This window comes from Protopterus annectens, chromosome 7.part0 (assembly GCF_019279795.1).
Source record: "Protopterus annectens isolate FY-2018-M chromosome 7.part0, PAN1.0, whole genome shotgun sequence".
Lineage (NCBI taxonomy): Eukaryota > Metazoa > Chordata > Ceratodontiformes > Protopteridae > Protopterus > Protopterus annectens.
Window position 1 is genome coordinate 1083350039 of NC_056739.1, and position 26733 is coordinate 1083376771.

At 41.5% G+C, this 26733-nt stretch overlaps 1 protein-coding gene across 1 annotated transcript in view; it reads right to left on the bottom strand.

The window, feature by feature from the left end:
• The window catches only part of ADPGK (ADP dependent glucokinase), a 68782-nt gene extending 49563 nt beyond the window's left edge, over positions 1–19219 (bottom strand). Inside the window, exons 1-2 of the mRNA XM_044077652.1 lie at positions 18883–19219; positions 12134–12359 (exon numbers count right to left, since the gene is read on the bottom strand). Coding sequence (XP_043933587.1) covers positions 12134–12359; positions 18883–19106 — 450 coding nt within the window. The 5' untranslated portion in view covers positions 19107–19219. The remainder of the gene's footprint in view (positions 1–12133; positions 12360–18882) is intronic.
• Between the last annotated feature and the right edge of the window lie 7514 nt (positions 19220–26733).

Below are 26733 nucleotides of genomic sequence, written 5' to 3' on the forward strand. Positions count from 1 at the left end.
TCACGTTCCTTTAAAAATTGAGAATCTCCCCAGACTTCAATTCAGATGAGCCCAGATATTATACAGTTTTGCAAGACCTCAGGATCTGAACTACAAAGTGACATCTGGAAATAGTTGTAAATCAAAAACTAAAAATCAATTTCTAAACATGCCATCAATTCAGCAGTTTAGAAATACATATTTCAGGTTTGTTAGACTTATGCATATCAGTTATAACTTCTTCTTTTGGCTTTTTCCTGGTTAGGGGTCGCCACAGCGGATCACCTGTCCGCTCATGACTGGCAGTGGAGTTTTACAGTGTCGAGTTGCCAGCTCGGTGCCAAACCTTCCACAGAAGGCACACACACATGCACTCACACCTAGGGGCAATTTAGAGTGTCCAATCCACTTGCAGCATGTCTTTGGGATGTAGGAGGAAACCGGAGCACCCGGAGGAAACCCATGTGACCACAGGAGGACATGCAGACTCCGCACAGAAGGCACCCCAGCAGAGGATCGAACCGGAGAACCTCGCTGTGAGGAGGCAATGCTAACCACTGCACCACTGTGGCCGCCTGCATATCAGTTAAAACACCAGTTATAAAATAAATAACACATGTGAAATCTACAACCAAAAGTCACTTCCTTCCTTATGTAAGAGAGAGTCTTAACTTGGAAGATAAGAGTTTTGATGCCAGCTTATTTTCAAAGATTTTAAGAGGAATGCAGGCTTTTTTCAATAAAACAGAAAAATCTGATTTCAGAGTCTTGATTTTTAGAGGTGAGAGACCAGGCAGTTTTCAGTACAAGGTCCTCTGTATTGATTGGAGAGAAAAAAAGAAAGCTTTACAATGATGTAGCTTGGCTGAATGTTCTCTGTTTGAAGGTATTGTAGCTACGAAAGATGAGGCTTCTGGCAGATTTAATATTTTAGGAATCCATATTTTTCCTTTCCATTTGTTTGGGGACCCCGTAGATTCTGATGTTATTTCTTCTGGTCCTTTTCCAGATCTATTTGCTCAGTAAGTTTGGTTGTAGTAAAAATTCAGTAGTGTTCTCTCTCCGATAACAGTCTTCTATTGTTGCCATCTGGATTTTCTGTTTAAGAATGTCACAATTCAATTTGTTTGGTGCAGTCCTCTATTTTGGCCACTTGGGTTCATAGGTTCATACTAGGCTATCTGCCCTAGGGCATTTATAAGCCTAGCCAGAGTGTGTGTGGCGTTCACCACCCCTTAGGATGAGAATACTATACCCATTAGTTTGCTGTGCCTCTGTCCAGCAGTGACACAGAGATGATTCCCGGGGTAAACCTACGATCTCCCATCCACTCGTCAAGATTTCTCTTGAACAGAGTCAGTGAGGGGCTCTGCCTCACATGGACTGGGATTCTGTTCCATAGTGTAGGGAGTCTCTGGGTGATGAATCTGTCCCTCCAGCACGTCCTATTTATATCCGTGTTGAGGTTTAAGTCTCTTGCTCTTGTGGATTTGGATTTTTTGAGGTGGAGCATGTCCATTAATTCCGGGTTGGACATGGCCTTGTATGTCAGGCACAGATCACCTCTGAGCAGACGGTATGCAACTGAATAGAGCTGGAGTTTCTTCAGTCGGGCATCGTATGACAAATGTTTGAGCCCCTTTATCCTTTTGGTGAGGAACTTTTTGGGTCCACTGCTGCAGGTGTCGGGTAAGGTACATTCCGATTGGGACGTTGTACTCAATCATAAGTGAAGAGTACAGGGGTACAATGACCTCTCCTGATCTGGAGAGGTTACTGTCAACTTGGGTCCCCAGGTCCCTGATAGGTGGTACCACCTATGTGGTAATTAGGGGTTACCTTGTTTTTCCCAAAGGGTAGGACTATACAGTTGTCATTTAGCTTAAGGCCATGGCTCTGGCACCAGTTATCAATTTCTATGAGACCTCTCTGGAGGATGTCTGGGTCTGATGGAGTGTCAATTATGGTGCCCAGTTTGCAGTCATCTGCAAATTTTGTCAGCCACAATCCCCCTATGTTTGCCTGCACTTCAGAAAAATAAATGCCGAACAAGAGGGGGCCCAGGAATGAGCCCTGTGGGACACCGCTCGTGACCGGCTTAGAGTCTGACATGGCACCAGCAACTCTAACCCTGTGTGTTCTGTCCTTGAGCCAGTTTGCAACCCATCTTGTGACATATGGGTTTACATTTAAGCTGGTGAGCTTTTCTATGATGCCCGAGTGGGGTATTGTGTCGAACGCTTTTGCTATGTCAAGGTAGGCTGTGTGAACTGCCTTACCCTCATCAATGGCCTTAGTGACAGTTTCGAAAAAGTCGACCAAGTTCAAGAGGCAGGATCTGCCCTTGACAAAGCCAAATTGGGTAGGATCCAGTGTCTGTAGGTCCCCAATGTCTTTATTTATGAGTTCCATTATGATCCTCTCCATAGCTTTGCAGACAAGGCTCGTCAAGCTTATGGGGCGGTAATTTCAAGGGTCCGTAGAAGCACCGCCTTTGTGGAGTGGGACCACAGTTGCCATACACCATTCTTTGGGTATGTATCCTGTATGTATCCTGTAGTAAGGCTAAGATTAAACAGCAACCTTATGTGTGGGTTTAGTTCCTCATTGAGTTCGTGTAGCACACAGCCGGGGACACAGTCCGGTCCCATTGATGCTGTGTTTTTTGCTTTAGAGAAAGCAGCTCTCACCTGGGCATCTGAGATGTTTGGGAGGCTAGACTCTGGTGGGATAGATATTTCTCCTTTTGGGGGAGGAGGGAGAAATTTGCACTGAACCTGTCTGCCAGTATGTTGGCAATGCCTGTGGGTTCAGTGATTTTTTTTTATCATTTTGGACTAATTCTGAGCATATCTGGGAGTTTCCACCCAGGTTTCTAACATAGCTAAAGAAGGCCTTATGATTGTCTTGTGTCATTAGTGATTTTTCTCTCAAAGTTGGCCTTGGATGATTTTATGAGTGATCGTAGTTTTTTGCTGGTATTGATCAGAGATGCCTTCCCTTTTAGGGATTTTGCTCTGTCATGTAGTAGCTTTCTCCTCTTGTTGTAGAGTTTGTTTATGGCTGGGGTCCACCAGACCGGGTGCCTGCCTTTGGTGGAAAGGGTCTTGATTTTATTAGGGATTGCTTGATCCATACATTCCTGGAGGTGCTCGTAGAAGGCATTTGTAATTGTTTCAGCAGCGTGGGTTGTGGTTTCTACTGGCTCAGGGGCCTTGAAGGATACCACTCCAGTCTTAAGAAGTGTGAAGTTTGCTTTTGAGAAGTTCTTCACTGTGGTCTTTTGCTGGGGTGGGGCGGGATGTGGATCTCCAATGAGATTAATTTATGGTCTGATCTCACCAATGAGGGATATACTTCCAGTGTGGAGCATTTTGTCCCCATGTTTGTGATGATCAGGTCTAGTATATTTTCTCCTCTTGTGGGAATGGTGACTAGTTGTTCCATAGCATTTGAGTTTATGAACTCCAGGAACCTTTGGGCTAGGGTGTTGGGGCTTGAGTAATGTTCCCAGTCTATGTTTGGGTAGTTAAAGTCACCCAATATGATGGTGTTTGGAGAGACATTCATACTCTCCAGTGTCTTCAGGAAGGCTGTGTGGGTTTCCTGAGTTTGTGAAGGTGGTCTGTAGCATGCTACAAACTGTAGGGCAGTTTTACCTATGGTTAATTGCACCTGGATGGTCTCAGATGCTTTGTGCGTTGCCACTAACCTGGAGGTGTGGGTATCCTTTATGAATATGGATACTCTCCCTCCTTTTGTGGTTCGGTCCGGATTTCGGGGCCAGAACGCATGATAGGAGGTATAACCTGATCGTGATGGGGTGCTCTCAGGAGCCTTGAACCAGGTTTCAGTCACAGCACAGACATCGATGTTCTCCATACTGAGGAGGGCTTCGAGGGTGCATCTTGAGGTTTAGACTTCTGGCATTGAGCAGTATTACCCTTAGTTTTTCTCCATTTTGTTTTCTAGGGTGGTAGGTTTATCATTTGAGCCTTGCCTAAAAAGGCACTATGGGGTGGCAAGAGCCTTTGCCAATATCCGGAAGCCCAGGGTGACAGGTGCAAGCCGTCCCTTGCGCAGCGTGGCTTGTCAAGCATGTCATCCCAGGCAGACAGACATTGGATCCCCTTAGAATGACACCAGTAATTAAGCCAATTATTAAAGCTGATCATTTTGTCTCTGTATTGTGGCATCATTCTTGGTGAGGGTAGGATACTGCTCAGGGTCAGGGTCATACCGGCCTGGGCTACATAATCTGAGAGCTCCTCTATGTCTCTTTTCATGTAGTCCAGGGAGGTACGTATCAGGTCGTTCACACCGGCATGGACAATGACTGAGTCATACTTGTACTTGCTGTGGAGTGACCTGAGTGCTTGTGTTATGTGGCGGATTCTAGCGCCTGACAGGCAGCTTACTGTGATCTTTTCCTTGTTCAGTCTGGTGAGTGGGACGTCAGTGTGTCTGACTATGGAGTCACCTATGTCTCTGGCATTGTGTTTGGCCTTAAGGGCTGTTTAGCACACTGACTTTGAGAACTACCTTATGTGTTGAGGTGGCAGTTGCTTGGGTGTCTGCTTTGGAGGCCTCTGTAGTTTTGGTAGATTTTTGATCAGTGCCTCAGAGTATGTCTTTGTGTGTTTGTGTTTGTTTTGCAGTTGTGATAGTTCTATGTGAAACTGGGTTTGTGGTGTGCGTGGTTTCCTTCTCCCCCTGTCTGGTCTTGCCAGTCCTGAGTTGAGAGCCCAGCCTCCAGTTTGGCTATATAGTTGCATCTCTCACATGTATTTGTGTTTTGTGGGAAAAGGAGTGGGTCGTCTGTGTACATGAGGCATTTGTAACATTGCCTCAAGATGCCCAGATTCACCAGCTGAACAGGAGAGGACGCTAGCAACTGACCCTTCGACATGCTAAAAAAGTGAAAAAGTTTGCTGTGTAACTGAGTCAGAAGGGACCTATAGGGAAATGGGTACTCAAGGGGATTCTAGAGCGCGCTAAAGCGGGCTTTATAGCAGGGGGTTGAAGAGAGCTAGGAATTGACCCAAAATGGCCAACAGACTAAGTTTCGGGCTGGAACCACTGCTCTAGGGACAAATAGGCTGCTCAGTGCTCCCCACTCCCACTGGTGAACAAAGAAGCTTCCCTTTATCCAAATAAGGATATGGAATAGCACAGGAACCAAGCCAAAGCCCAGAGATCAGCAAACTCTGGGGACTGGACTATTCTAGTTCAGTAAGGCAGGAAAACAAATTTTTTTTTTTTGCAGAAAACAGAGGAAAAACAGACAGTAAATGCTATAAATGCTTTTAAACGGCTAGCGCACTTGTGTGCGTTAGCCTACAGGTAAAATTAAGCAACAAATAACTAGTGCAAAACAGTTAAACACAAAAACAGTTTTAAACAGAATGCAGAGCTGTATAAACAGGAGAAAATGCAGTCGCTAAGCAGTAAATCAAAATGCCAGAAAAAATACTTAAATCAGGAAAAAGTCACTCTTTTGCTCTCTGCTGCTTGTAGAACTCTGCAGGACACCACGAGGAGCGGTGCTGAGTTGAATACAAGCGAAAAAGCGCTCTAAAGCAGGCTTTATTACAGGGGGCTGAAAAGAGCTAGGAGTTTGCCTATTTTGACAACCAAGTCTTTAATATCAGAAAGGATAAACTGCAGCTCATTCTTAGTGTAGTCTTGTTGAGCACTCTTGGAATGGTTCATCTTCCTTCAGAGATAATCTTGTTTTACAGGATTATATAAAAACATCCCTTTGAGTTTTTACACCAAAATGATCAAGTTTCCAGTTGTTAAATTCAGAGCATTTTAAGTGGCAATTCTTGAAAATGACAAAGAAATCTTGTCAAAAAAGTCAATGAATGAAGCAGAGCAGAAATGTTATGCTCCGGCAAACATCAGTTCTGACATTAACTGGTGTGCAAGACAACACAACTGCACAAACAGTTCTTAAAAGCTGCAAACTAATACGAAATCAAAATAGTCTGAACTGCAAACCAAATCAACAAGTTCTCAATAAGTAATTCAGAATTAAAAGTCAAACGCTTATGTTAATAAAATCCAACAAAAAGTAATCTAATCATAAACACTGACACGGGTTAAATCCTATTTTACATCTTTTCTTACTGGCTCTGTTTCTGTAATTAAGTACTATATATGGATGAAGGGAGAACACTGTAGGCAAACATCATTAGCGATTACCTACCAATAAACAGACGTGCATCAGCTGTCATATTACGCTCATGGAACACAACTGGTGTCAGTTTAATGAGCATACATATTACATTTGAAGAGCAGATAAATGTAGGTATGAGTGATGATTTAAATTGGCTTTTTTTAGACTGAAGAAAAAGGTTGCCTACACTGACCTTAAAACATCGAAGGCACTCAAACATGTCCATTTTCTGAAACACAGTTTTATGGACTTAACATGGACAGAAATACAAAAAGATAAACTTATTCACAATATGCTGAAAGTTTGTAATTAGTGAATTAGAAGAATTAAAAAACAAAGTCTCATGCATGGCTCTATCAGATCATCCATCAGACTAAAATTAAGAGTTAATTGCTCCATTTGTATTTTTCTTTATTTGTATTTGTGATTTCATGCACAATTTTTTGACAAAAACACTAATTGAGAAAATGTTACCAGGCTCTGAGTGTCAATGCCTGTAAAACAAAAAGCAAAGAAAGTGTCCATCATAAGACTGGCCAAATGTAAAAGCTGTAACAGACAACTGCATGTGCAAAATTTTTACTTCCATAAGAGACATGTCCCTCAGCATTGAGCAATCTTAGATTTAGTTACAAAGCTTGAATCTGTGCAAGTGATATTTCTTAGGTTTTAAAGAACTTCAGACTCCCACAAACCTGGACAGGATAATTTAACAAGTGGCAAGATTTGTCAGGATGCATAAAATGCACAGCAAAAAACAAACATTCGTATTTACCTGCAGGTACTGTAAATAAGGTTTTGCAACGTAACACACTTCTTAGATATCTTATCTAATTCATCAGCTTTTCATTACAGAAGCAAATCGGCATACCAAATGGCATTTATTTTCATAACTGTATAATCAAAATGGTCTTCACAGCAAGTTATTCAAGGTGGAAAAAGGTGCCCCCATAGTTCCACACTATAACAGCAAAGGAAAAGCCTCAAAGACGTTATGCAGGCCAGTTCTGATCTGGATTTCAAAGATTAGTAACATCATTAAAAATATTTTACTTGTACCTGCTTATTTGCTTCTTACATGAAAAAGTGATTTCAAAAATGAGAAGCTACAAAGTCAGGTCACAGGGAGAAGTTCCACCTTACCAAACTTTCATCTGAAGTTCATACTTTTCTTTAACAGAGGGCAGGATTCAGAAAGACATGAAACGTGTAAGTCGTATCTGGTAGAAGCTAGGCACGCAACTTAGAAGTGTAGGACAGCAACAGCAGTTTATAAGGAGTACTGTATACATATAGTGTAGCCACCAATGCTATGTATTAAGCGGTCACAGCACATCTCACTGCTGAAAGGTAGAATGGACTTGGCAAGGTTTAGTGTCACCAGCATTCATACAGTACCCTGACCAATGTATGCCCGTTGCACACAGTTATGTTACACAAGCCTAACCACATCTATTGCACACTTGCCCAGTCAGCTGCTCAAAGCAAGTCAGTGACAACAGCACTGCACAGAAGTGTTGAAAACACTAGTTCTATTGCAAAAGTACAATAACAAACACCTTCCATGTACGCAGATTTTAAAAGTATTACATGTATTGCCTCTCTGTGGTACCCACAATAAGTCTGCACCCAGCTATGCCTGGTTGTACAATCCATAACAACTCTGCCACCAGTAATGTTCAGTCAAGATGCTAAAGTTATATCCAACAATGTCATACATGTAGCACACTTATTAGGCTCCCAAACTAAGAAAAACAACCTTGCTACAGTGAGGTTCACACTCTGCCGCAAATTGCAGTAAAGAATAAAATGCAAGGGGACACTAAGCTCCAACACTCCTCCTACTGACAATTGGAAGCCAGAGGAAAACAAACTTCAAACTTTTTTATAGCAGTACACAACCTTCTTTTTGTTTATAGCAGCAATGTGCTTCTAACAATAACAGATTTCCAATTCAAATGGCCATCACGTCAAGCTTGGTAAAATACTGGTATCAGTATTTTACTTCACTACATCACTTTTCAAACATTTTCTCTCCAAAGAAATGTCAGCCTCACCAGCTTACTGTACATACGATATAAAACAATTGTTCTGTCATCTGTTTGGGCCAGATACATGTTGAGGGAGCAGTGTATTAAAGTCAGTTTGGGAACTAAATTTAGGCATCAGAAGTAGCCACAGAGTACACAGAATACTGAATGTCCATATTTCAAGTGAGGTTTCTGTGCAGTTTTGCTGCTTGGGTGAGACTTGGAAACACGTTCACTCTCCACCAAATTCTTCTTGTGCCTAGTCCCCCTTTCAGCTGTGCACCACTAATCAACAAAGTCAAAACTGTTAACCACTTTGCACTCTCCAAGCAGATTCAGTATTTATTTTGCAAGGACATGGTTAACAGACCATGTTGCTTTGCCAAGAATGGTCTGTACCCGTCACTCTAGGCTTCTGAATACTGGCCAAAGTTTTATCCTTCCCATTGGGCCCTTTTGAGGCAATGCCAAACCGAAACCTGTACAGACATAGCAAAAAGTCTCAAAATGAACCAGTTCCCATCACACTATAGATATCTGTGCAATTACAGAGACAGGGTTTAACGCTGCAAGGTTTAAGTGCCTTCCACATTTTTATATTACTAGCTGCACTGACAAGACAAGAATAAAAAAGTGGAGGTTCACAGGTGCATTCAAAGCCAATGATCACCTAGGGCAGTTATAAGCCTAGCTGTGCAACAATATGTGACTTACAAATGTAACCTATATATGAGGTGATTTACTGACTGCCTCTGTCCTTCGGAGACGCAGGAAATTCTTCCTTGGTCTGGTACTATTATCTATTCATTGGTTCAAGTTACACTTAAACAGGGTTAGAGAGAATCTTTGTTTCTCAAAGATGGGGTGCCAGAGCAAGAGAATGGATACTCTGACACAGAATTGGTATTCAACGAGAAACACACATCTTTCCAACATATCCTATTTGTGTCACAAATAGAATTTAGGTCTTAAGGTTCATCAAAGCAAGGTTTGGGGATGCCTTGAATGCCAGGCAAAGATAATCTCTCAGAAGTCTAGGATACAAACTAGAGACAGGGCTCTGAGGTGATCAGCTTAGCAACTGTGTGTACTCCCTGTATTCTTTTTGTAAGGAATCTTTGTGGAGGTTTCCAGTTGCTACATGTACCCAGTCAGGTACATACTAAAGGGAGCATTACACACTTATGCTGGATCTGATGAGGGCCAAGTTCAGTGGTATGATGACCCATCTGGATCAAGATGCTTCGCTCTTATAAATTGAGCAACATAAGATTTTCTTACTACCCTGGACACATGTTAGTCATACGATAGGTTACTATCTATAAGAGCTCAGATCAGACTAGTGAATCAAGTTTTAGGGGTATCTCAGTGATGTAGTTATCTGGCTTGGCAGACTTCACAAAAGATACTATAATGAATTTCTTGGTATCGACTTTTATGCTATGACTTTGGCACAGAGTGCATGTCTGTGCTAGACCTTACTGAAGAGTGTTCTTGCCTGGGGGGGGGTTCAGTGACAGCTCAGTTTGCAATCTACAAACCTGGTCTGTTAGAAGCCTCCAGTATTGGCTTTATGTTCCCTAGTTACAACTATTTTTTTTTTTTTTTTTTGGAGGAGTCATATATGTTTGGCATGCCAAATTAAAAAGGATATAAAAAAGGAAACATATGGCAAAAATCAGAAAGAATAATTTCCATAAAGATAAACACTCCTTCAGACTAAGTAGGCAACTTAGTACAAAATTATGTAAATGTAGATTCAGTGTTCAATTTTGCTTTTATTTCAAGCAAATGGAGAACAGCTACAGGTCACTCACCTGCATAAGGGATGATCTTCCACAGATCCAGGCAGTTGCAGACCCACAAATCTGACCAGCATACCTCTCAATCTCTTACAGCAAGAAATCTGGACAAAGCCACAAATAATGGGGAGACAAAGGCACAAAAATAGGGACACTTTTTAAATATTGCTCTTACAAAGTTAGAAAGTTGATGGAACATGTTTTGCAGCTGCATGAATTTTTCTGAAGGATATGAAGTCTAAAACTTGTCTGCCATTTGCTGACTTCAGTCCTGAATGATTTGCTAGAAAACAATTTTATGAAAAACGGACCAAAAATAGGAGGCAAAAATCTGGACATTCTGTGAAAACTTGCACTGTTGACCAGCCTCATATGCACAGCCATGGAAAGACTTATCATAGAATCAATTAGGATATATGGACTCATGAAGGGCAGATCATGCTTAATCAACATGGTGTATTTTTTCTTTGAGAAGGTCATGAGAGCAATGAATGAAGGCAAAACAGTACCTCATACCATGACCTGGCCAAAGCTTTTGACAATTTCCTACTCAGCCATAGTAGAAAAACTAAATAAACTCCTAGGTCACCTGCTGGACTGCCAACTGGATCACAGATAGGAAGCAAATAATTAAAACATAGGAAGTCAACTTCAAAGAGAGACCAGTCATTAGTGGAGTCCTTCGGGTTCTGTGCTGGGACCTCTCCTGTTGGGAATGTACCCTTCTGAAGTAAAAGGCAATATCAAAAGTTCTGGCTGATTAAAAACTTGCAGATAACTGTAAGCTAGGAGAAGTCACCGAATCCCCAAATGAAATAGCCATCCTGCATGAAGGCTTGTCTCATAACCTGTGTCAAAATCATGGTCTGAAACTAAATGCCAAAAAGTGCCTTACTGACTCCTGTGGAAGTCATTTACCCCAGGAATGACCACACTGGCAATATGCCCTTCAGAGTGGACACAGTTGTTTGGGCTTTGGGAACATCTGCAGACAGTGACAACCTTTGCCCACGTGTCTATTGTTGTAAGGAAGTCCTTCTATATTGCACAGTTTATAAAGAAAGGGATTGTGTCTAGATGTAGGATGTCATTGACCACCTCCACTCAGCCATCATTACACCACTGAATACAATGCCCCGCTTGGCATGCATCTTCAGACAGCTGGAACACCCACAGATGTACTTTACTATAAAAGGATACAAGGCATAAACACGTTCTATGTGGACTCAAAGCTCGATCAATGTACGCTGCATCTTACAGACTTAACAGGTGACCTGTGTCCGGCATACAAGCACCCTCCAACCCACTACTGATGGATTTATTGCACATCAGCAAGTCAAATGACATCAGAAATACTCAAGCTAGGGATTTATACCTCTTCTGCAACATGAACAGTACGGTTTAGAGGGACAGGTATATTTCTCAGAGGATACCACTGTTGTGGAACAAACTCCCAATTCACATAAAATAAAGTTTATCCCTGTCCATTTTCAAGTGCAACTTAGGCCTACGGATGGTAAACAGAAAATTTATCCCAGGACTGCCCCCGTACTACTAATGGACAGAGGCAGCTCAAATTGCTGACCCCATGCATGGGCCCTCAAATTATCTATAGTACAATCCAAGTTATTCTTATTATTCTCATTATGAAAAATACTTATCGACCACAGGATGGGCAAGATCAATCTATAACCAAATGGGACAGACCATTTCAAGTACAAAAAGAGAACTTGGCTAGGCTTAAAGTGGCCCACAAGGCCAGCTAGCTCAGTACTTGCCTATGAATTTATGAGAGAGAATCATTTAGTGCTCAATACAGCTCTCACAAGTGGAGATCTGCTGACCAGTCTAAAAATCTGCTGCCAGGACTTAGAATCTAGCCACTGTACTAGAAAGTCTGTGTTTCTGCTACATTTAAACTTAACTGGAAATCACGTTACTGTGCTTAGTGCTCCTGTTTAACCCACAGATCATGCTATTTTTTTTCAGATTGGCAGCTAAAGTAGAACATGTTCACATGCAATGTTAATTTACATACACAATTGTAACCTTGCTACGATATCAAAATTAAAACTGCATCCCATAAAAATGTGTGCACAACAGTTACTGGCATATCCATCTACACTATTCCAAAGACTTACCTGTGCTCCAGGGTATTCGGAAGCTGCTCTGGCAATCTGCTGGAAAGTCACTTTATCACTGTAGAACCGTTCAGCTGCCACCCCCTTTTCCAAGAAGAAAACAAAGGTTTGCTTCAGATCCTCTTTTGTGCGAAGGATTTCATAATCCTGTCCTCCACTTGGCTCCAGTGCCAGAGCCTGCAATAACCCAATCCCAGACAGCACAATATCCACACATGCATTCACCCTAAACAGGAAAATAAGGGAAAACAGTACAAGAAAAAAAAAATGCTCAGTGGAGGATGCATTTTAAAACCAAATTCACCACTAACACATATCCTGTTTCATCAGATCCTAATGCAAACTTAAATCTACAGGAGAACCCAAATTACCATGGAAAAAGCTGCAGCCTTGACTGCTGCAGGTCATTGTACCCAGAAACCTACACATAGCTAGCAAAAAAAAAAAAAAAGGAAGTGAAATGTGCATACCTAACCAGTAACAAGAAAATGTCATGACAGACCAGCAATGCCACTTAATCAAAATGCTTTTCATATTTATTCTGTTACAACATATAGAGTTTGCAAACAAAAATCAAATAGATGCTTTTGAAATAACCCAGGACCGTGCGGGAAGCTGTCAGATAACAGAAAGAGGCCGCTTCACGTGAAAAACTAAAAGAAATGAAATACAAATATGACTGACTGTACTGAAAAGCCTGGAAAGCAGCAGCTACAATGGTCAAAGAGGCTCAGATGTGGAAGACATACAGTGGGGACATTGGAAAGGACTTTCAGACTGCCCAGGATATTCTCACCAATGGTGGATACAAGCTATTAACTGGAAACATTGACAAGTGATAGAAGAAGCACTTTGAAGAATTCCTAAATACCATGGAAATGTCTTGTTCTGAAGTGACAGAGGCAAAAATAACCAGTAGAACTGGATCTATTTTGGTAAATAAGATGACAGCAATCATTAAACAATTCTCCACTTCCCAAGCCTTACAATAGTGGGGAGTTATGACCAGAAATGCTGGAAGTATTTAGACATACATACCTTTTCAATGTTGCACGGAATGCTGGAACAGTACCTCTGCACTTGCAAAATGGAGTAATGATCCCAGTTTTGAAGAAGAGGGACAGGATGGCATATTTCAGTTATAAAGGTACCCCACGCCAACATTCATGCAAACGCATGTGTTTGCAGTGCTTAACAGACTATCCAGCAGCTGAGCCTTTGATCCAGAAGTGCAATGCAAATTCTGTCCTACTGTAGAAGAGTTGGTCAATTAATGTCCTTGCATAGACACTAGAAAAGTAGTATATTTTACCAATACTGTCTAAACATATCTTATCAACTTGAAGGTGACATTACAATGACACCCAAAATATTTTTGGGAAAGTGTCAGAAATGTATGGGGTACTGTGACCACTGCTATAGGTCATCCTGTCCATGAACTTAAGCAAAACTCGTTTCCATATTCTCAGAATTACACTGAACATACACAAGATCAGCACAGAATTTTTCCTAGGGTGCTTCTTGTCTACACGCCCTTCTGTGATCTTCACAGGCAGGATATCACAGTGAAGGTTCACCTTTGTTGTCTACAGAACATACTATCCCATTAGTCTACAGAACATACTATCCCATTATCCTCAACTGACTGACCTTCAGCATGCACCTGAATGATGTGCTGGGGAGTATTAAATGGTGCAATGAAAATTAGCACAACAAAACTCAGTGGCAACGGCTGTCTTCCAAAAACAGTGGACTGCTGTTTGCAGGTGAAAGAGGACAGACAACTCAGGCAGAGGAGTTGTGGATCTTGTTTGCAACTGAAAGTAGAGGGGAACTGGAAACGGACCTGTAGGACAGTGCAACAGCAGTACTGCAGTCATTTCTCTGGACTATGATGAAGCAAGAACAGAGTCGATAGCGCTTTCAGTTTATCTTTTACAAGTGACAAAAATGAGGTTCTTTTGCACAATAACTGAACTCAGTCTCGTGTTTCAGAGTAAGGAACTCGGGTACTGTTAATTTTCTGTGAAAAGTACGTTAAAGACGTTTTGAGCACCTTGTTAGAAGGCTTCCTGGATGACTGCCATGGAAGTCCGCAAAGTAAGACACACTAGAGAAGACTCCAGAGCAGACATACAACACAACAGCACTCAGCTCACCCAACATCTGCAGATATTGCAGAGCTAGTTGAAGACTGTTGTTAAGACAGGAAATACACTTTTCAGCTTTCTACTCGTAGTGTACTCTTGCTCTTTGGCAGAAGTAAATTGCACTTACTTCCATAAAAGAGAGGCAGAAAGCACCCCTGCACTCCCATGCTACAACGTATTCCATACCTTTCACCCACAGAATGCGGCCGGAAGCTTGAAAGGCGGTGGTGTCTCCATATTCTTAGAGGATATGCACAACTCTAGACTGGTAGCCCAGCATAATGCATCTGAGATACTTCAGGTACAGCTAACACTGGGTAAGATGGCGATGTAAGTCATAGTCTAATACAGAACCCCAAACATGTCCCTAGACTCACACACCAACTTCCTAAGCACCCTGGAATCTATCAAGGTCCAACCCAATACTCATACTGGGTGATGTCAACTACCCTTCCATCAACTGGGAAAACTATTCAAGGACCAATGTACAGGCCCAACGCTTTCTAGAATTTATCAATTCCAATGCCCTGGACCAGCTTATTCGGACCCCCACTAGAGGAAGCAACATACTCGACCTGGTTATCACCAATATGGGAGACTGTTGCTCCACACCTATAGCGAGTTCCTCCCTGGTTAAATCTGCCCAGAAACTGATCACCATGGAAATCAGTCTCACCTACACCCCCCCCCCCCACACTAAGGTGACCACCCTGAAAAACTTCTCTACAGCCAACTCTGAGCTCCTAAAATTAGAGGTGGCTAACTTTGGGCTCCTAACTTTGGGCTCCTAAAAGTAGAGATGGCTAACTTCTTGGCACCCATGCCAATGGAAAATAGCTACATGACTGCTGAATCATACACCAATGCACTGTGCGAGCATGTACACAAATGCATGGACCTTGCCATACAGTCGCTCTCCTCCAAAAAAAGGAAGCCAATCTGGTGGTCCCCAGCCATCAAACTAACAGAAGGAAGAAACTGTTGCAGAAAAAAAAATGAAGTCACAAGACTGGAAAACCTCCCTTATCAGTCTCAACAAAAAACTGAGATCCCTCATCAAATCCTCTAAAGCCAGCTATGAAGGCAAAATGGCGGCTGACACCAAAAACCACAAAGCCTTCTATAGCTATATCAAAAACCTCAAAGGCAATACCCAGATTTGTTCAGAGTTATTGCACAGTGGCACCTCTTATACCAGGGGTCCGCAACCTTCACTATCAAAAGAGTGATTTGTGGCCCCTCTTCCAAATAAAATTCAGTGGAAGCCACAAAACCTATTTGACCCCTAAATTGAAGAGAACACAGCATACAAAGTTTTATATATAGTTATTATACTAAATATAAAGAACCAAGTTTATAAGAGCAATATTTAGAATCCGCCCCTATTTTTGTTCCTTTGTTGGTATTGCTCGAGTGGTGTGCGTGTCAATGAGTCATATCTCTAGACAAAGCTATAAATAATGGGGCACAAAGGCCCCAAAATAGGGACACTTTTTTAAGTATTGCTCTTACAAAAACTTAGAAAGTTGATAGAATTTTCTGAAGTGTATGAAGTCAAACACGTGTCTGTTTTCAGCCCTTAATGATTTACCAGAAAACCACAATTTTGAGAAATTGATCAAAAATATGAAACAATACACACACACACACACACACACACACACACACACACACACACACACACACAAAATGCATGTTAACAGAAACCATTTTATACTAGCAAATTTCTAATAGCAATATTTAAAGTCAGATATGTTTATTCCTTTGTTTCCCTTTTATTGTGGCTCTGTCCAGATTTCTTGTGGTAAGAATTTAAGAAGTATGCGAGGTATGGAAACCTTTCAGGAAATGCTGCTGCTGCCAGGGGATCGCTTGGTCAGTCAGTATATGTGGAATCCATCCATTGCAGCAGAAATATGTTATTCTAGCAAGTTTATAAGAGCAACATTTAAAGTCCATCGCTCACTGTGTGCGAGTGTGAGTGTTGTGAGAGAGTGGCCATTAATTTTCAAAGCTACAGGAAGCCACTGCAGAGGGGTGGAAGAGCCATATGCGGCTCCAGAGCCACAGGTTGCAGACCCCCGTCTTATACTGAACCAACAGATAATAGCCAACATACTGGCAGACAGATTCAGTACCAACTTTACCCCCCCCCCCGGGCCCAATACCAGATGAAAACCTGGTACCCACCATTTCTGCAGCACAAGTAAAAGCTGCATTGTCCAAAGCCAATAATACAGCTTCCATGGGACCTGATAATATCAGTGGTTGCTTCCTACACGAGCTACAGAACGAACTGGCACCACTTCTGTGTGCCCTGTTCAATCACATCCTCACCTCAGGCTGTCTCCAATGAATGGCGCACTGCTACAATTATCCCAATCCATAAAGGGGGAGCAACTACAGACCCTGGGAACTATCGCCCCATTAGCCTGACAAGCCTGGTATGCAAAGCTATGGAGCGCATCATCATGGACCTGCTTAACAAAGATACAGGTAATCTCCAAACTCTTGACCCCACAGAGTTTAGCTTTGTCAAGTGGAGATCCTGCCTGTTGAACCTGATTGACTTCGAGGCAGTCACTAAGACTGTGGATGAGGGTAAGGCAGTGCATACAGCCTACCTCGACCTGGCCAAGGCCTTTGATACTATTCCCCACTCAAATATCATTGATAAAACTCACCAAACTAGGCATCAATCCTTACATCACTACGTGGGTTGCAAACTGGCTCATAAAAAAGACCCACAGAGTAAGAGCTGTAGATTCCAAGTCAGACTATCGATCAGTCATAAGTGGAGTCCCACAGGGCTCGGTTTTGGGTCCTTTCCTGTTTGGCATCTACTTCTCAGAAGTTCATCCAACACAGGACTCTGGCTGACCAAGTTCGCTGATGACTGCAAGCTAGGATTCATTATAGACTCCCCAAGTGATGTAGACATCCTACAAAGGGCCTTGCTAAGACCAGTGACTAGTGTCGGAATGATGGCCTGAAGCTTAATGCCAAAAAAGCATCATCCCCTCCTTTGGAAAAGTTCCCATGAATTACCATGTTGATGGCAACCCACTGAACACTGAAAGGGCCATCTAGGCACCCAGGTCGACAGCCACCTCATCTTCGACCACATTGCCACTGTGGTCATAAAGTGCCACTGTGGTCATAAAGTCCTTCTAAGTGGCATACCATGTTAACCAACGGTTTCAAATTCCCGGAAGAAAGGTCAACATTCCTCATTAGACCAATCATCGCATACAACACCCCGTTTGGCATGTACTTGACCAGACACCTACAACAGCTGGAGAGGCCACAAAAGTACCTCACAAAAAGAATCCTATGCCTCAAACACAGGTCCTACACAGACTCAAGAAACTTCAGCTGTTCTCAGTCTCTTAGAGTCTACTTAAGAGGTGATCTCTGCTCGACTTACAAAGACATGTCTGACCCAGTCCTACTTGAAATGCTACACCTAAAGAAATCACAATCCCCCCATGCCACATGCTCCAGAGATCACAACCTCATTACCACAATTAACAAAGACATGTCTGACCCAGTCCTACTTGAAATGCTACACCTAAAGAAATCACAATCCCCCCATGCCACATGCTCCAGAGATCACAACCTCATTACCACAATTAACAGACCATGCTAGAGGGACAGGTTCTAAAGTGCCCATACTCTGGAATAAGCTCCCCATTCATGTCAAGCAGAGAACCTCACTGGGCCTCATGAGAAATCTTGACGAGTAGATGGGCAACAAAGTTACCTCTAGGGATCATTCGAGATGCAATACTGGATGTGGGCACTGTGAACTAATATCAGGTGGCACAGTGCCTGGGCAATTTTTTTTTTTTTTTTTGGGCTAGGCTTTTAAAGGCTCCAGGGCCATTAGCCTAGTACACACCCATGAACCGAATGTAGCTCCATTCTGACTCAGGTGTTAGAGTGAAAAAGTGTCTGTGGGCACATGTTGAAATAAAGACAATTGAAAATATACTTAAAATATGTTGTTGCATTCTGTGTGAACCCTTTACACTAATTAAAGGTGAACATGTTCACCTACTCAAAGAATGCTGCGAAAACAATTTGTACTTTTACTGGCTTGCCTGCATATCAGGATCTTTCAAAACATCTACATTAAGTTTTAATTAGGACAGCTGCCACACAATGTAGGAATACTAAAGCAAAACATTCCAAAATAGCCAAGTCAAAAACAAGATTCAATTATATTAAAAAAAAAAACTCAATAGTAGAAAACACATAATCCAGACGCTGGTTTCAAATGTTCCAATACTTATTTCAAATACTGTGTAACAGAACAGAAATGAAACTCTCCCAAAACATTTATATTTCGGCTTTGGGAAATAACATCCTAAGCAAACTAGATTCGTGGCAAATACTAACAGGAAGCACGGAAACCTGGCACCAATAACAGGAAAAGTCAAGGTTGCAGTGAGCACGGATATGGTACTTCCAAATCTGCCCTACGCATATCTCACAAAAAGTATTACAAGTGCTACTAAAATGCACTTTCTGTAATGCTCTCTGAAAAGCCCACAGAATCCTAATTCAGTTCTGGTACCTGACAGAAGTTTCACTTACCCGACAGCGACCCTTCTCCACTGGCGGACCGGGACCGTGATGAGTGTGTCCCATGCACTAGCCAGGGTCTGCTCGACGGAACGCTCGGGAGACCCCGGTGGCTGCAACATTGACAAGGAGTTTGACAGATATTGCAGTACCGTTTCAGGAAGCTCCGGGCGGGAGTTGTACCAAAATCCCACACTTACAGCTACGATTCCCACAATTACCGTTCTGTACCACATTTTCAAAAGTAACTGTAGAAATAAATATTTAAAAAAATACGTCAATAAAACATAGGAAACAGTTGTAAAAATAAAAGCAGCAACACCGGCAGAAAGAATTACAAAGAGTAAAAGCCGGTTAACACAAAAACAAGAATAGATACGGAAGAGACAGTCATATAAGATAAGCAAGCAGGTTGGCCACGTCCCCAAAACACACGTAAAACGTGTAAGTAGAGAAACTCCACCCCAACATGTCACGATCAAGTAAAGTCTTGCGCCATTTACGTAAATAAAACACCTCTGGCGAGGCAGTCGAGATTTGCGTAACATCATTTGCGAATGAGAATAACCAACGTAACTTTACACTATAGGAACGGTGCATTAGGAAAGGGGGGCATTACGATAGTAAGTAATTGTATTTGAAAACAGCAGTGGTATATAAAAAAGTTTTAATTCCAGTTGTTGTAGGTTTATAGTAATTATCCACCGTATATGTGTCAGATTTTTAAAATAATACAAATGTTTTGACATATGAATTATTTACTTTTTCTTTGTTCCCCTCATGTGCAATGTACCAAAATAAACCGATTAAAAAAATCTAAATTGTGCTGAATTTTGCCACTGTAGGTAGGTAAACGATAAACATATTTTAAGTACAGTTAATTGTTTGTGCTTGCTTATTTTTTGCACTAATGGCATTTTTCTGTAACAACTCGATTAAGTTCACACAGCTCAAAATACATGGACCATTTGCTTGTAGAATCACTACACATGTCTTGCCAGAGTGGTTACAAATTCACAAGTTGCAGCGCTTCATTGTGTCTGTATGCTATTAGATGAGTCTGAATGAGATAGGAGGAAAATGCTACCGCAGTAAATAAAGTCATCGAGGAGAACTCCTCTGTTAGAAACAAATCATAAAGTAAAACTACAACTAGGGTTGCCACCTTTTCAAATGCCCAAAGTGGGACATTTTTGGTACAAACGTCAGATTTTGCTGGGCAAAACATACCCACGGCCAGTACAAAGGGCAGAACTTCACATTTTTCCTAAAGAAAAGCTTATTCTTGTAACAGTTTAGTTGCTTATTCTGTTTCTTATCACATTTAGGGTTTTCACATACAGAATAACTGTTTTATGTAACTATTACATAAAATATCGGAAATATTTTTGATCTAAAATGTTTAAATTTTTTTGCAGGACACAACTGCCCAAAGAGGGACTGTCCCTCGCAAAGTGGGACAGGTGGTAACCCTACTATAGCTGCCCTAAGTTGTGAGAAGGACGTTGATGAAATGTAGGGAGCAAGTCGCAGGATAAGGACTTAGTAATTCCGCCACAATTTAAAAATAATCGCATTAAAATGAATTATGCTTGAGGTTGTAAAAAATCTTTGCAAAAAGCTTTCTAAATCATAGAAGACTTCCCACACCAAGTAGATTGATTGCGGACACTGCAGTGCAGTATAAGGGGGGTGCTGTACTTCTGACTGTGCCATCTTTCAGATGAGACATTAAACTGAGACCCCATGTGCTTGAGTTCGTGGTAGCTCAGTTGGATATAAAAGAACCCATGGCAGTGGCCACCATATTGAAAAGAGATGGGGAAGTTGCCCAATGCCCTGACCAAATTTCCCCCAGTGGTATAAATACCACCTCTGGTCTCTTCTGAAAAGAGGCTACTAGTGTAGTGGGACTAACCTGATCAACAAAGGATAAATACAAAAAAAGATTAGGTCTCAGTGTAAATGAAAAACACCTCGACTCATTCATAAGCACCCAGCAAAGAGTTAAGAGTCAAATCATGTCAAATTGTTTACTCCAAACAGCTGTATTAATAGAAATGATTTACTGATAGGTAATTCTAGAATTCTACAGGCTGGACAAAGGGTAAGGGAGAGTTGTCTTTTAAGTGGCAAAATCTTTGACATCCCAAGACCTTTTGTTTGACGTATATGACTAGGACATGGTGGTAGTTCATGTGGGAGTAATGTAGCCACAAAATCTTGAGGGACATATCAGAAGTCTCCATGCCTGTGACAATACAAGCAAGGCAATAATCCTGGATGGAATTGTTCTTCTCCAAGAATGATGATTGGAACAGGTGAAAAGGCAGTTGGCTTCAACAATCTCTTAAATAGTTGTTATTCCAGAGGGATCCAGTATGTGTTAGCATGGGGCATGATGCTCAACAGTCTGACTTGCTTCACAAAAGATGGCCATTACCTCTTGTTCTAAGTGCTCCACATACTGGCTAAAGCCTTTCCTGTTCTATAGCACTTTTTTATGCAGAATCAAGCTAATAGGAATAACAACATAACAAACACATCAGATTAAAACCGAATCCCATTAAAGTGGCTCTTTTCAATGCTAGAAGTCTCAACAACAAATTGCCTAGTCTTAAGACTCTCCTGCATTTGGACACATCCATAGGTTCACAGGTTAGTACAAGGCTAAATGCCCCTGTGGGCCATTTTAAGCCTAGCCAGTTACCCCATGTGAGAATCAAACCCTGTACCTTGTGTTTGTAAGGTAAACACTTTATCCATTATGCCAACCTCCCACCCAAAATTCACCCCTGCCAAGTCTCGAACCCAGGCCCTGTCAATTACAGCATAGTACATTAGCCCAAGAGGTGACTCAGCTCCCATATTTGTGAAGTTATTGGGACATAGTTTAAATGTAAAAAAGGCACTCCCTCCATACCTGGGTTTTCCACTTACCATTCTTTCAAATCGAATGGTATTTATTTATTTAGTTTTTATTTTACAGTTTGTTTACCGGGATAGTCCATTGAGCCGAGTGCCCGTTTTCAATGGAGTCCCAGGAAGAAAGCTCAGTAAGAACATTATACAATTTAGACAAATCATTAAAAATGAGTAATACAGTATACAATTTACAAAAGTAAAATGGTAAAAAAAAAAAATGTCAGTAAATATTTACAAAATACCTTAGTTTATACGTTGAAAATCTAACAGTAGAGGAGAAGGAGCCTCGCATAGGTATCATATTAGAGTTATAGTAGATTAATTTCTGATTATCCATTCATAGGACCAAGTTGTATTTAAACAGGGACAGGGAGCCTATTCCAGAGAATGGTTATTTTCTGAGAAACATACCTCTCTCCAACATAGGTTCATAGATAGGTACTAGGCTATCGGCCCAAGGGCCTACATAAGCCTAGCCAACAAGGTTCCCTGGCTTATGCCACCCAAGAAAGTTATTTTCCTGTGCCACTGTCGAGCAGAGACACAGAAGTGATCCCCAGGGTGTATTTCCTATTTCCCATCCATTCATCAAGATTTTTCTTGAAGAGTGCTAATAAAGAACTTTGCTTGACATAGATGGGTAGCCTGTTCCAGAGTATGGGAAGTCTCTGGGACAGGAATCTATCCCTCCAGCATGTCCTGTTTATTGTGGTGACAAGGTGTAGGTCCCTAGAGCATGTAGCTGGGAGAGATTGGGATTTATTTAGGTGTAGCATGTCCAACAGCTCTGGGTTTGACATAGCTTTATATGTTAGGCAGAGATCACCTCGGAGTAGGCAATATGCTACGGAGTAAAGCTGGAGGTTTTTGAAGTGGTCAGTGTAGGGCATTTGTTTGAGGCCAGTAATCCCCTGTGTGAGGTACTTCTGTGGCCTTTCCAGCTGCTGCAGATGTCTTGTGAGGTACATTCCAAAAGGGGCGTTGTACTCTATAATGGGTCTAATGAGTGTGGAGTAGAGGGGAAGAATGACCTCTTTTTTCCTGGATGAGAACCCTTTTATGATGAGGTGTGCCACGTAGAAGGACTTCCTGACTACTGTGGCGATGTGACTATCAAAGAAGAGACTACTATCCACCTGGGTCCCAAGGTCTCTTATCACGCATTTGGTGTTAAGTAGATTGCTGCCTATGTGGTAGTTCATGGATAAGAGTTTTTACCAAAGGGGATGACACTGCACTTTTTGGCGTTGAGCTTGAGGCCATGGCACTGACACCAGGAATCTGTCTCAGCGAGGCCCTTCTGTAGGATGTTCACATCATTTGGGGACTTGACTATGGCTCCTAGTTTGCAGTCATCCGCAAACTTTGTTAGCCAGAGGCCTTCTGTGTTAGCCTGTACTTCACAGAAGTAGATACCAAACAGGAGAGGTCCCAGGATGGAACCCTGTGGTACTCCACTTGTCAGTGCTTTGAGGTCAGATTTGGAGTCTGCAACTTTTACAGTGTGGGTTCTGTCAGTGAGCCAGTTGGCAACCCATCTTGTGACGTAGGGATTTATATCTAGTTTAGTGAGTTTAGCTATAATTCCAGAGTGGGGGATGGTGTGAAAAGCCTTGGCGAGGTCAAGATAGGCTGTGTGAACCACCTTACCCTCATCTATGACTTTGGTGACTGCCTCAAAGAAGTTGATCAGGTTCAGGAGGCGTGATCTGCCTTTCACAAACCAAAATTGGTGGGATCCAGAGTTTGGAGGTTACCAATGTCTTTGTTTATGAGTTCCATGATGATACGTTTCATGGCCTTGCAGACCAGGCTCGTCAGGCTAATAGGTTGATAGTTCCCAGGATCAGTGGTGGCTCCCCCTTTGTGGGTTGGGATAACTGTTGCTGTGTGCCATTCAGTGGGCATAAAGCATGATGTGAGGCTATTATTGAACATGTCCTATTTATGTTGCAAGCAAATTTTATATCTTTTAATCTAGTAGTTCTGATACTGTTTGTTTTGCAGATGTGCAAAAGATTCCTGAAAACAGGGTCCAGGGATGCCTTCATGCCAGGCAAAGATTACCTCTCAGAAGTCTATACAATACCAAGTAAAGAGACAGGACTTTGAGGCAATCAGAATAGGACATGGGTTTATTCCCAGTATTCTTTTTGTAAGGAAACTTTGTGGATATTCCAGTTACTGCATATGTCTTGTCAGATACATACCAAAGGGGACATTATACTTTATGATGGGCCTGATGAGGGCCAGGTACAGTGGTATGATGACCTCTCTGGACCTATATGCCATGCCCTTGTTTATAAATTGAGCAACATAGAAGAATTTTCTTATTACTTTGGGCACATGTTGGTCAAACGCTAGGTTACTATCTATATGATTTCCCAGATTCCTGACTAATGAATCAACTTTTTACAGTGTTTTATTGATTATGTAGTTTCCCGGGTTTGCATATATCCTAAAATGTACTATAATGCATTTCTTGGTATTGAGTTTTAAGCTATGGCTTTGGCACCAAGCATTTGTTTGTGATAGACCTTCCTGAAGAGTGTTCTCTTCTTGGAGGGATTAAATGACTGCTCCCAGTTTATTTATTATATTATTTATTTATTTCCAGTTTGATGTCCTGGGATGTCCACTGGGCCAAGCAGAGGCCATTTTCAGTGGAGGCCTGGGGAGAAAAGCTCCAAAAGCAGTTAAAAGAATATAACATAAGTAAAGTATGGAAGATACAATATACAAAAGCATAAATATACAATTTAAAATACAAATACAAAATCAGGGACTATACGTTTAAAAAACCACAAATGTTGAAATATAGATAAAATCAAAAGTAATACAGATAATATAATTAAAAGTGCAAGTCATAAAGTGTTTATACAAGTTTAGTGTTTGCTCTAACAGTAATGTTAGTGATCAGAGGTGATAGTAGAGGAGATTGAAGGGAAGTTTGAAAAAGACGACCGTGTAAATTAGGTGGGAAGGGAACAATCATTTGCAAACTACTTAGCCAGAGGTCTTTGTCATTGGCTTTGACATCCAAAAAATTGATGCCAAAGAGAAGTGGACTGAGCACAGAGCCCTGAGAGACCACTGATGACTGGCCTGTTTGTGGACGTGGCCTCACCAGTTCTAACCTCCTGGGTCCTATCAATGAGCTAGCTAGCTATCCAGCATGTTATTAAAGGGTTTATAACTAGTTATATACGTTTGTTGACTATGCCTGAGTTGGTTATTGTATCAAATGCCTTAGCCAGATCTAGGTAGGCAATATGCACAATTTGCCCCTCATTTACTGCCTGACTGACCTTTCCAAAGAGGTCCACCAAATTTGGTAAGCATGACATTCCTTTGACAAAGCCAAACTGGGATGGATCCAGTGTCTGGAGGTCTCCTTTGTCCTTGTTGATAATTGTAATGATAATTCTTTTCCAAGGCTTTGCAAACAAGACTAGCTAGACTAATAGCCCTGTAGCTTCCATGATCTGTTGAAGGTCCTCCCTTATAAAGGGGGATGACTGTTGCAGTCCACTATTCACAAGGCTGTAAGCCTGTTTTAAGACTATAGTTAAGTAATGACTACAGGAGTCCTGATAAGTCATATTTCAGACTATTTGTGAGGCATCCTGGGAAGTTATATGGGACCAATGAGGCAGTGTTCTTGGCTTTATCTAGTCAAGCCAGTATATGCTCCATAGTTACAGTTGGAGGAGTAATGTTTGGGGGTATTATTGGGGGGATTGTTAGGGGTGGGGGGTAAAGTTGGAACTGAATTTGTCAGCTAACAGGTTCATATATCCCTAGGCTGGATGAATGTGGCACCATTAACCACCAGTTTAGCACATTGCTGTGTACTGCTGTTGAGGTTTCTGACATAGCTGTAGAAGGTGTTAAATTTATCTTTCACATGGGAGGAAATCTTAACCTCAACGTTGGCTTTGCTTTACCTAATTAGCCCTCTTATTTACTATTTACTTTCAGATGAAAGAGTTTTTCTCTTTATGGGAATTACTATTCCTGATTTTTGCCATAATTTTTTTCCTTGTTGTTGTATACCCTGTTTAATTTGGGAAGCCATCAGTGAGGTTTGTTTCTAGGGCTAGTTCTGGACTTACTTCTGGTAGGTACATCTTCTATGTAACCATTGACATGGTTGTAGAGAGTTCCTGAGAGCAGTCCAGCATAGGCTGGCTTGCTCTTGGAGTTTGTTTTTTCTTACCATTGTCATTCATTGCCTTTCTATATTATGTTTTCTAATTTATAATATTATTTATTTATTTTACATTTGTTTACCAGGAAAAGACCCATTTTCAGTGGAGGCCTGGGGAGAAAAGCTCTACATACAGAGATTATACAAAAACTTATACAAGAAAGTATACAAAAAAAGCTTTTTTTTTTCAAAAAATGTTTAGTAAAAAGATTTTTGATAAGACACATCAACTGTGTACAGCAAGCTCTCACGCTGTTAATCTTGTTATATATTAACTTGTTTATTTGTACTTCTTCTTCTTCTTCTTCTATCGGCTTTTCCCAGTTAGGGGTCGCCACAGCGGAACTCCGGTCCGCTAATGATTGGCAGTAGATTTTTACAGTGCCGTGGGGCCAGCTCAATGCCCAACCTTCAACGAAGGCACGCCCATTCTATACATGTCTTTTGAACGCCACTCGACCACAGGGAGGAACGGGAGAACCTCTTGCTGTGACGCAACAATGCTACCGCTGCACCACCACAGCTTTAACTTAACCATTTCTTTCAGTCACAGCCAAATGACAACTAGTCCAGAAAATGCAACCATGTATAACTGTAAATACAAATATATAGAACTGCAGTGTTTCACAATAAGAAATACTAACCAAGGTAGAGAAAGTGTCAGTAATGTAAAACTGCCAATACAATAATAGCATACTACAAAATTCTTTTGTACAAAATATATAAAA